Source organism: Mixophyes fleayi, chromosome 8 (assembly GCF_038048845.1).
Source record: "Mixophyes fleayi isolate aMixFle1 chromosome 8, aMixFle1.hap1, whole genome shotgun sequence".
Lineage (NCBI taxonomy): Eukaryota > Metazoa > Chordata > Amphibia > Anura > Limnodynastidae > Mixophyes > Mixophyes fleayi.
The window spans coordinates 17,669,817-17,682,519 of NC_134409.1; the positions used below are offsets into that span (position 1 = coordinate 17,669,817).

Consider the following 12,703-nt stretch of genomic DNA (forward strand, 5'->3'; position numbering starts at 1 on the left):
TTTAGGGTTAGAGTGATTTAATAAAGCATTACTTTTTTCACTTTACATAACATTGTACATGTTAAATTTACAAAAAAAATAAAAATTGCAATTATGTCCAAATTACATCTAAAAGGTCTGAGAAACTACACTAACAAACCCATTATACTAGAACAATCCCACGTTATACCATCATTTGACAGTCCAGGAAAGATTGCTTGAATAGCCGCAACTTGTCTTTGACGCAAGTTTAGCACAAATTCCCACAATAATAGACTTTAAATTGTGGGTCGAGAAAGCACCATTTGAGTAACTGTGCCTATGGGGGACATTTAAAGTGGGTACACACTGCGCTACTTCAGTGTCCTTGGTATGGCGAAGTATGAACTGCATTCAGCCACAAGGACCTCTGTAGATTTATCAAACCATCCGAGAAGGAAAAGTGGAGGTGTTGCCCATAGCAACCAGATTCTACCTATCATTTGTCAAGTGGTTTCTAGAATCTGATTGGTTGCTATGGGCAACAACTCCACTTTTCCTCCTTAGAAGGTTTGATCAATCCAATCCCTCATGACAAACAGTGAATCGTTACCCATGAAATACGCTGGAGGAACATTGGAATACTTCCCTATAAAGAATTATTCTACAGTTTGCTATATATGATGAGCAGATATACAGAGCTCAAGCTGATCATATAACAAGTGCTACAGTGTGCACCTATTAAGGAAATTGCAGAAAAGGTGTTAGAATCTGACTGTGCAGAAATGCAACTGGTTGCCATTAGTTACAACACATGAGCACCAGTTCTTATAGAAGTCTGACCCCCACCCTCCCCCAATCCTTGTGGGTTTCACATAAAATTATCTGTCACAATTATTCAAGCCATGCAGATCTATAATGACCACCAACCCACACAGCAAGATAAAATGAAACATTTATTGTGGTTAGATACCAGTGTATAAAATTTTTTGTTTGTTTGTTTTTTGTTTTTTTTTTAAAGATAAGGAAGAAATGCAAATAGCTCACAACGGAGAGGTAGATGTTAAAAGGTTTGTTTGATAGAAATGTACAATAGAAAACTTGGCACATCCCAGGATCAGCTTCATAGAATCAAACCAAGCCGCTCCTTCTGACAATTTGTGATCAAGCTAATGTTAATCTGTAGGGGGAAATAAAGAGAAGTTAGCCAAGATGTAATTAAAAAAAAAACAGCCAAGAACAAGTATTTGGGTAATATTAGTGCATCTTATTACATGAAACGCCCCAATTACACACACACTTAAAGACAGACATGCCTCATTGAAGCTGGCCGTGCTTTTCCAGGATCTCACTCTTTGCCAACCTTTATATTGTAAGCAGTCAGAACACTTATTTACTTTGCTAGATTATGGAACTGGTGTAAACAATTGCTGGTAATATCATACACACTAATGATTATAGACCACAGCTTAACATTTAGGAAAGTGAAAAAATCAGGTTTTATCAGGATGTTTTTATCCCCTCAAAGTATTATTCTTAAACTGTGCTTAAATATAAAAATGAATCAAATTTTAAGTATTACTAAATTACTTTTAAACAGGACCCTCCAAAATGTTTTATTCCAACCACTCACTATAAACCTACCCCCGTCCCCCTTCCCGCCATCCCCAATTCAGTGAGACATCCTGCTAGAGTAACATTGCCATGGCAATGGTGGGCTAATGTTTGGCTGAACAGCTAAGCACGCCAGGCTGTCAATTCTAGTTCTAATCTATGGTGGGGGTCAGAGGAGAGTGGGATCACTACACCCCACGACTCCCAACTGCATATAGCTAAAGACAGCTGCACACACCCATCCCTTCATCCAGGCTACAGACTAGAAGAGGGATGTGCATTTTAACCCGAATATCCGTGCAAATGGATTAGTCAAAGGAATCAATTACACCAATGAGTACATTGGGCTGCCTGTAATATAGCCGCTATTAAGCATGGTTGGGGGGGAAAAAAAAAAAAAAAAAAAAAAAGGTAGACAAACCCAAAGGAAGCCTCAAGTATCTTCATCTTTCAATAAACACCAATATTTGTTCTATTGCAGACCAGACATTTGGGCTATATTAGTAAAAAGAGTTGCACGCTGACAATGTTAGAAGCCAAGGATTATACAATCACATTGCAGGAATAAAGATCAGTAACAGTGGATGTACAAAACAACTTTAAACTAATAGATAACTTAATAAGGACACTGGGGAAGCCCTGAATCCTGATATCTCTTGAATAAAAACTAATACTCCAAACACAAAATAGCACTATATGCAGATGGCATCATCCTGACAGTCACAGCCCCCCCCACATCGCTCTACCAAACCTTTTTCAGAAAATCCAGATATACAGCAAACTATCTTACTACAAAATAAACAGTGACAAATCTGAGGTCTTGGATCTTAACATAACCCCCTCCTCTCGTTCAGACACTCAAGGCGAATTATGCCTTTCGCTGGCAGGCTCAAATATTTAGAAATATATTTGACTAAATCTACCCCCAATTACATGCAGCCAACATCCCCCACCGTATAGACTCAAAACTGATCTAACCCACTGGACCAAACACCTCATCTCCTGGTTTGGGCACATAGCTAGCGTTAATATTAATGTCGTCTCTAGACAGCTATATGTCAGGCAGGCTCTCCCCATACATGCCCCCACCCATGTCCTAAAAAAACCTACAATAGACATTAACAATGCAGGGTAAAAACCTAGAATCTGCATGCGGATCCTCCACAAACATCGGGAGGCCTGGGAGTCCCACACCTGCAAAAATATTGTCAGGACACACACACCTTTCTCAGTGTGTAGTATGGCACCATCCCCACCACACCCAAGTGAGGGGACACATTAATCAGACCTCTTGAATTGCTACTCACCATACTGTTCTATAGACACCTCCAAATCAGAGGCCCAAAACAATTAACCACATCCCCTGAGTTAAGTTCTCCCTCCATCTGGGAGATGGCAACATGAACTCTTCAATTGCACTCCAGTCCGGAAATCAACTGCATTCCCCCCAGGAACAGGATCATTGTCTCTTCCATAACCTGTATGTATAGGACCTAGCTCAGATACACGGTTTTTTTTGCCACCTTCCCAGCCCTCAGCACCTCACTGGCACTCCCCAACTACGTATTCTACCAATACCTCCAAATTCAGCACTACAACTCTCTCAAGCTTCCTCTGGCTTCCAAACAATGTCCGCCACTAGAGGCTCTCCGCCGTGGCTCCCTCCCATCAAACGGTCTTCTCTCCACTATTTACCAAATACTGCTCCAGCACAAACAGCCTCCCGAGGACCGCCATGAATTGGCATTTGAAAGAGACATTGAGGAGGCGCTGGATCTGAAGGAGTGGTACAAAAACCAAACCTAACTAAAACATTGATAACTGTGCAAGTAAAAGTACACCCAGAATATTTTTTTTCAATAGATGGTACTGGGCCTCCACCTGCATTCGCTCAGTTCTCACCAACTCCTCTCAACTCTGTTGAAGAGTCTGCAGTCAACAAGGAACTTCTGCACCTGCCCAAAAATACACTTACTGGCAAGAAAATCAATTGCTTACTGTATCAGTCACTGACGTTCACATGCCAGACTCCCCATTATACACACTGTTGTCCTGGCCCAATCCCGACACCCCTCGCAGAAGTTAATCCAACATGTCAATGTGGCAACATGTCTCATAGCAACCCACTGCAAAGATACGGCCCCACTGACAGTATTCCACACCACACAGTATCTGGTCCACATATCACATGGAGTATAACAGCCACATTATACAATACTCCCACTGCCCTACAAGCCATTTGGCTGCCATGGACAAGCCCTTATGGCACAGCACCTCCTTTGTCCACAACTTATCCCACTTGCCAGGTACTCAAGCACAGCTCCGCAATCTTAGCAACTCATCACTGCTTACCCCCCCCCCCCCCCGTACACTTCTAAGTCTCCCCCTAAATCTGGCACAGAAGTATCTCCTACACACGTTCTTCGTATACATTTAACTTGCGACTGTTTCACTTATAAATAACTTATGGTATAAATTTAGTTAAAGGAAATAGCGCAGGGCACTTATTTATATAACTGCAATTGTACTTATTTTTGATATTGTGTGTATTTTGGTAAAGGAAATATCTATTTCTAAGACTGGGGAAGCAATTTGTATGTTTTAACTGTGCTAGAGGAAATGCATTATTTCTGAGGTATATACCTGATGCAATAAGTCTTGAGTGTTGAGGAAGTCTTGTGTATTTTGGTAGGGAAATGACTTGTTTGGGGTTTTGTAACTTTTCATTGGGAATGTGTATTCTGTAACTGTCTGAAAAAAGGATCCATGTTAATTAGAACTTTTGGTGTGCGAGGGTCCAGTGCCTGAAGGCAGAGGAAGGTTTAATTAGACTTGCTGTTAGATTTCCTGTGTCTAAAACAAGATGCAGGAAATCACAGCATATCACAGATAAGTGTAAATATTGTTAGCTTTGCATGTAAATCCATGTTTGGGGAAACACGTTGCATCTCAATTCTAAAAATAGCTCAGACCTCAGGTGGTTGGCTTACCTAGTGAGGCTGTGCCCAAAAACTGTTTAAAAAAAGCACTGTTTTGTATTGGAAATTGTTCTTTTTGTTTCATCTGAGCTGCTCACTGGTACCTTCAACCAAGGTGAGCAAATAAACATCAGTTGCTTCAAAGACCTGCTTGGAAACTGGCATCTCTGGTCAGTGTGATAGGCCAGGGTGGATCCATCCACACCAACCCTGATCCATAGGAAGAGGTCAGGGTTACCAACAGAGGTACACTAGTAACGGAGTACACTAGCAGCGTCAGTTACCCAGAAGAAATCTGGTTCTGGATGCCGGTAAGGAGTCTAGTGGTAGCAGCATTTGTAAGCCCCTCCTACTGCAGTTAGAGGGCGCATTTGGGATAACGCAAGGGAATGGTGACAAAGTAAGCCCAGACGGTTCCCAGCAACAACAGACAGGGTGACATAGGCAGTCCACCCTCTCACATAACGGTTATGTAATTTAGTTCCCATCTCTCCATTGATTTTCTACTTTGCCTATTAAACATCCCCCCCAAAAAAAGTTGGCATTTTTTATTTTATTTTTTTGAGAAAAAAATTTAAATAAAAATAGTGACACTGGAGGGGACAAAGGGAGGGGAGCTTGGACAAGTTGGCACACATGTTACCAATACATTGGCATCAGGCTAAAAATCTGGAAAATGCAATACAGGCAGCACCCGAAAACAGAACTGGCCTAACGTACCCTACACTAGGACAGATAATGTGAACTTTATATTTCTTTTACACTATGATATGCATCAAGTGTGCGCCAGACCACTTCAATTGTAACCTAGTTTATGCAGGGCCATTTTTACCTTCTGTTTAAAGTCATTGTATGTAGCCTGTGTATGACATGATCCCCTCAATGCACCACAACTGTAATAGGTCAGTGCTCTATATATAAAAGATTACTACAACGTACCATTGAAAGGAAAAGAAATTCACAGAAAAGAGCAGACTTTGGGGGGCCGGAAGGGGTTTGTACTTGAGGAGATTCCAGTTAGTAAAGGATCATGTTGGGCATTCTGCATACAGAACTGCTTCAAGTCAGCAGCAGCCTGAGACACCTGTAGAAAGAGAGAAGGAATCACATGTTATATTTTTCATCAACAAACTGAACACCTCTGAGCTTAAACAAATACCTATACTGTTTTGTTTTTTTGGAGTGTGGACATGGATCACGAGTATTAACTGTGGCCACAACAGGAATAAGCAATAGGCCAGTGGTGAGTATAAGTAGATTGTTTTTTGTTTTGTTTTTTTAGGGGGGGGGGGGGGGGGGGGGGCAGCTATGTCTAAAAAGTGAAGGGTCTCCCTTGAAACTGCAGATGGGGACAAACTTGAAATTACATCAGTGGTGGTCTTAGGTTAAGAGTACATTTGCCATAAGACATATAAAACACACTCTGTAGCACAGATGTTGCCAAATGTATCTCTAAGACATAATTTTCACTTTATGTGTAATCAAAGCCTATAATCAGTATTGTTTAAATAGTTTAAAGTACTTAAACCTCCATGTACTTTTCTGCAGTCAATGAGGGTCAATCCCACAACTTAAAAAGGCTTTAACTCTATCTATGCTAGGGGTAGTGTCAGACGTGTGCTTTGTATGCCATGTTTAGAAATAAAGCAGCATTGCCCTGTACTCAGTCCAGGCACCAATACACTCTACAAAACCTGATCATAGCTTCTGTACAGTGCATCGGCACTCCAATATTAACTCATAAGTGAATTGCATTACTACTGAACAAACATAGCGCATCAACTTTCCAACATTTGCCTTTAAAATTGCTAGCAAGCAAAGATAGTTAGCAGAAATATAAATCCTGCAAAACTGGAGAGAATATAAATATCATTTTTAAAATTCTTACACTTTCAGAAGCCAAATATATTTAGTTCAAGGATACATTGCCATCTGATTAATTGGCACAAACAAGCTTTTTGAACCATTTCAGGTTTTGCCGGACATTAACAACCAACTGACCAGAGCTGTTTTTGCTCAATGGGCAAGCTAAGGCACAGAGCTCCAGCCTACCCATGCAAGACCACCTATCTAAAGCTAGGTACACACTATACGGTTTTCGTCCAATAATCGGCTGAAAAGCCGACATACGACCGCTCGTTCAAAAGTCGGGTCAGTGTGTGTAGTGACACGATGGTCGAAAGTCTGCCCAAATGGACGATTGTCACCTCATTTGGTTGGTTGTACCGTTTAATATTTTCGTTCCAATCTCGTTTCCGCTGTGTAGTGTGTATAAACTTCCGACCGATCCACCAACAGTGAGTACAAAATTACAGTCATTGCTCACAACAACATGGCTGTAAAAAGTCGCTAAAGGGACATCCGCTCTTCCCTTTAACGTCCTAAACAAGGCTAGTGTGTATGCAGTCCATGGACCGAGCGATCGGACCATCGGTCGCATGTAAAATCGCGCAGCATAAAAAGTTGGTGGAAATTTCTGTAGTGTGTACCCAGCTTAAGGAAGGCCAACAGGACCACCCAGTGAGCATCACATCTCACAAGGCTAGATGGGCAGCCCAGTGTGCCAGAGCACCCACCCAAGGCAGGCACACAGGACCACCCAGTGAGCATCCAGTCTCACCCAAGGCTAGGTGGCCAGTCCTATGTGGCTGCCTTGTGTGGGCAGTGCTGTGGTCACACAGGCTACAGAACCACCCAAACGAAGTTTAAATAGTGTGCATCATGCATCTGCACAAGGGAATCATAAGTGATAAGAGTGTGCCCACACAGGGGTATAAAGGGCATTAAGGAACACATCATTGGGGTAGCAGCAGAGGCTATGAATGGACCTACAGGCTGCAGACATAAAGCCTGAGCCTCCCCTCCCCCCACGGCCAGAGGAGGAAGTTTGGGGTCTATTCCAAGAAGAGCTTTCAGAGTTGTCCATCGGGCTTGGGCATCAATCTCACCTTCACCCGGTTGAGGCTGGCCTCCAATCGCAACTGCTGCACCACTTTCTTCATCGCCGACACGTTCGCTGTCCCCGCCATTGTCTGCAAACTTTTCCGCCCAACTTTTCCGCTTTATGCACTGTCTCTGCCGTACAGCGACTGCGCATGCGCCGTGACTTCCCCTCCTCCAGAAGAACAGTGAGAGAGGGGGGCGCGCGCAGCCGGCGCACGGACCTGGGGCGGCGGGGACGCGCAGCCAGTGTAGAGTTGTGGTGGAGGCGCGCCCCCTGACGTGACGAGAGCGCGCAGGCTGCTCTGGGCGGGAGGGGCAGGAAGGGTGTGTGGGGGGGGGGAGATGTTGTTGTTGCTGCTCGTTTCCTGAGTGACTTTTCCTCACTTGTCTTCAGTACAAATGTCTCAGAGCTTCCTGAACAGTAACATGAGCAGAGTGGAGCTTCTGTCTTTTGTTGTGCAATTATTTATTTATAGACACACAGGATTCCTTACCTGATGGCCATAGCATAGGGAGTAACTGACACCTTGTGTGAGGAAAAAAAATAAACAGCTTTTATGTGCCCTGCATTTACTTTTGGTTTAGGTGTGTCCTAAAGTTCAAAATAAAAACATTTGTAAAAGTGGCAACCAACCAGATACTGTATTTACGCTTCCAAGGGTCATATTTATTAAAGATAAGGATTGAAATATGAGTATTTATTACAAATATTTAGTAGCAACAGCAGTCATGGAAAACTGCCTCCTATGTCCTCTATGGTCACTACCACAAAGTGGTCACCTTTGCAATTATGACTGGAGGGAAGAGCAGGTTTTGCATTTAAAGACATTGCAGGGGAAATTTAAACCTGCAAAGTCACAAGACTCGCAAAATCCTCAGTTTGATACATTTACCCCCAAGTGCGAAAGAACAATAGTGGTTTTCATGGAAGGGCAGCCAGGTGAAATGCATAGGGGTATATTTACTAAACTGCAGGTTTGAAAAAGTGGAGATGTTGCCTATAGCAACCAATCAGATTCTATGGGGGAATTCAATTCTCCCTGAAGTACCGCCGCGTAAAACGTATTACCGTTATTACGGGTAATATTAACCAGCTCCCTGAGCTGCGAGCCAAAAGCCGGCGTTGAAACTACCATAATAATGGTATTTAAGCGCACTATTACCGTAATAATGGTAATAGTGCGCATGCCGCGTTACTTTTTACATTTACGGCCAATTGAATTCCCCCCTAGTTATCATTTATTTAGTACATTTTACAAAATGACAGCTAGAATCCCACAGTTTAGTAAATATACCCCCTAGGGGTAAATGTATCATATCCCGGTTTTTTCATCTCGCGGGAGATCGGCGTCTTTGCAGCTAAAATTTTAAAGGGACGATTGCTTGTAAAGGCAAGTTTGCCTTTACAAGCCAGTGCCCCTTTAAATTTTAGCTGCAAAGACGCCGATCTCCCGCATGATAAAAAAAACGGACCCCCTAGTCTCCAAACAAAAAATTAACATTGTGACAGGTTTGCAAAGTTCCATCTGAACAAAACACAAGATTTATGGAACACTGTCCTCAGGACAGATGAGCCCAAACAGTAGTTAATTGGTCTTAATGTACAATGTCTTAATGTACATATTTGTCAAAATTCAATCACAGTGTATCACAGCAAAAAAATGTGAACAGTCAAGCATGGTGGTGGAATGGTGATGATTTGGGGTTGTTTTATAGCCACAGGACCTGGACACCTCCTTGATTTCACTATGAACTCGATAGAATCTGTCTGACAATTGTATTTTTGCCAATTTTTATCATGCAATAGGATTCTAGGCAAGCCAAAAAAGCTACAACCAAATGGCTGAAAAAGAAAAGAATGAAGGTTTTGGAATGGACAAATCAAAGTCCACCTCATTGAGATACACCTTAAGATAGTTATGCTCGAAGGAATTACTTAAGCCATCAGTGTACTGAAGCAGTGACATAAGGAGGAGTTGGCCAGTATTCCTCAAATTCAAACAGAAATAATGACTTCAAGTTACTGCCAATAATTGTTCTAAACACTTCTGAATCATGGCATATACTTCCTTTATTCAAATATGACTTCTTCATGTTGGCAAATTTTTTAAATTACATCTGTTATGCGTTAAATTTATTAAATTGTAGAACTTGGTGAGGATAAGATGATTGTTAATTATATCCTGATATGTAAAAACACAGATTTGAAAGAAGGTGTATTTTGTTATGACTTTATTGGTTCTAAAAATTGATTCAGAAAACTAGCGAAACTGCTGTACTTTGGAATATTCAGATTAATGTTTCTATATTTGCTGTAATTATAATAATACCTTCTTAAATTTTAAGCATATCGATCTGTTTCCCATTTGGTACAAAGTCACACATTTTTAGATTTGAAAAAAATGCAGAACTACTTTTTAGTATTAAAAAAATTTCCCTTTAAGTTTTTGTTTTAAGTTGTTACAATATTATCAGTAATTTTTCTTCTTTTTAGTGTTTGAACGGTAATTTAGTATGGTGCTTGAAGTGGTACATAGTGAGTGGCCTGCTGTCTGGTATTAGATTACTACTTTGGTCCCAGACAAGTCTGACAGTGAAGTGGTTTCATATTCCCACCACAAACCATTTGTTTTGCTTGAGTAAAGAATGCGTAACTAGATTATCAATTGGGAGCAATGCTGTAGTTGCTTTTTTGTGTAACTATTAAAATATGATCCTCTAAGGCAGGGGTCAGGGAACATTTTTACCTTTTACCCCCAAGTATATTTAGATACGCCGACGTTACCCCCTTGATTTGAAAGGAAATCCTATACTATTAATTATTGAAATTCAAAATTTTATTGAATCTATTCAAAATTTCTTTGAAAGCTTCAACTTTAAAACTGCAGGTTTTGGAGAAATGATGTTGCTTCATCTTTGATACGAGAGCATCAATATTGGGGCATTTTGATGTCAGAGCAATTTGAATACAGTCTTCGGCGTCCAATCGATTTCTCTGCTTTGTTTTTATGTTCGTTAGAATGGAAAATCCTTGTTTGCAAAGGTAGGTTGTTGCAAAAGGCAGCAACATTTTGACTGCCTCCTCATGTGCAATTTTGAATGCCTTTGCAGCTGTTGACATCCAAAAATAGGACAGATATTTTTTGTTTTCAGATGCAATACGTGCTTCATTATTGTATCAAAGCTCAAGAAGTGCCTCTGCCAACCCTTGAGGCTCTTCTGGTACAACAGCAATTTCACATGTAAAGGGGTCTACAATCCAACTGACAGCATGTGAATCAGCAGCATTACCCCCAGGAATTTCATTTTTACCCCATTTGGGGTAATTTACCCCTGTTTCCTGACCACTGCTCTAAGGCATATATTTTTTATTATTATTAAGACATAATTGCAGCTTTGTGAATCACTGTACATTATTTGGAGATCACAAGCATGTTCTGAAGAGTTTTGCAGATATATATAAATTTTCAATATAAGACACAGAGTAAAAGTATAAATACATTGCTTATATGGTGCAGTCATAATTCAACCTATTGGAGGAAGAGTAGTTGACACATACAAGATTATTCTCCCGGTTCTTGTTCCAAAACAGGATGCTGCGTCTCAGTAGCTGCTCGGAATGATAAATTAACCATTATATAATTAAATTATATTTTTTTTTATTAAAGCATTAACATTTTTGTTATTTTAAAGAAGCCCTGATAATATATTCGTAAATAATAAATAAATAATGACTTGTGGATTTTAATATAAGTACTTATAGCGCAGTGGTAGATTTCTAGCTGGAGACTAGGAATAGCTTTGGATAGACATTAGTGCTAGTGGTTTCCAAGTGGAAAGCCATGATTTGTATTTTGTTTGTTTTTTTGTCACTGCACTACTTCAACAGCGACCTATTTAGTGGGGGTTTTAAGTTTATAGTTGTGTAAATTTTGTTTTATATTCTGCTTTAGAACATCTGCTGTGGTTCATCTGTGTATACAGAATGGGAATAGATGTTCTTTGAACTTATATCCAAAACAAGGACACAAAGAGGCATATTCAGTTAGGTCCGGAGCTCGTGATTATGCGCGGCAACGAGTGTAAAGTGACAATTAGGTACCGCAACATCGCAGATTTCCCCTCGCAACCCTCTGGGGTGCGCACGGAAATCCGCGGTGTTGTCGTAACGGGACTTGTGCAGCCGCGCGTAATCACGAGCGCCGTACCTAATTGAATATGCCCCAAAAGTGGAAAAAAAATCGATACAATCTTCACCTGATGACTGGTTATACAAGATTTTGGTTGGTCGGCATGGTCAATCCAAATAAATTGATTAGATAATATTTGATCCAGTAGAGTGGAAAACCCGGGTTGAATGATGATCATATAGTCATGTATGTGGTCTCATTGTTCAACTCTGCTTGGCACTGTGATCTTACTGTTCAATATGACGCATGAAGACCAGATCAATGCAGCTATGTAGGCAAATTGTTCTCTAATTTTCTTGAGATGACAGCATGGTGGCTCAGTGGTTAGCACTTCTGCCTCACAGCACTGGGGTCATGAGTTCAATTCCCGACCATGGCCTTATCTGTGTGGAGTTTGTATGTTCTCCCCGTGTTTGCGTGGGTTTCCTCCGGGTGCTCCGGTTACCTCCCACACTCCAAAGACATACTAGTAGGTTCATTGGCTGCTATCAAATTGACCCTAGTCTCTCTATCTGTGTGTATTAGGGAATTTAGACTGTAAGCCCCAATGGGGCAGCGACTGATGTGAGTGAGTTCTCTGTACAGCGCTGCGGAATTAATGGCGCTATATAAATAAATGGTGATGATGATGATGTTCTACCCATGAGAGTTATTATATCTGTTTATTCCCTCTGTTTAAATCAGTTGTGTAAATTCAGGTATGTGGAACAATAAATCCTCAATAGAATGGCAAATCTGCGCATTAAAATAATTTTCTATACACTAACAAAAAGTTATAGTCCAATTAATTAAAAGACAACAACTTTGTGTACAGATTTACTGTTTTCAAGAGGATTCCTCCTCCTTTTAAACCAGTTTTATAATCCGCCTGGCTCCACGTTTTGTATAATCTGTGCCTTTAATCTGGATTCTTATTTCAACTGTGAATCAATCTGTATTTACTTTTCATTGGTCCATTAGTAACAAATTCCAGCCTTGTAGTAATTGGAGAGAGTTGTATCTTGACTACAGAAGCCCTTC

General features: G+C 40.8%; 1 protein-coding gene across 1 annotated transcript; it reads right to left on the reverse strand.

Annotated features, from left to right (window-relative positions):
* On the reverse strand, positions 1-7,657 carry GNG5 (G protein subunit gamma 5). Its single transcript, XM_075182002.1, has 3 exons — positions 7,499-7,657; positions 5,490-5,634; positions 1-1,138 (listed from the first exon to the last, which is right to left on the reverse strand). Exons 1-2 carry the CDS (start codon positions 7,577-7,579, stop codon positions 5,509-5,511), a joined length of 207 nt encoding a protein of 68 aa, XP_075038103.1. The 5' UTR covers positions 7,580-7,657; the 3' UTR covers positions 1-1,138; positions 5,490-5,508.
* Between the last annotated feature and the right edge of the window lie 5,046 nt (positions 7,658-12,703).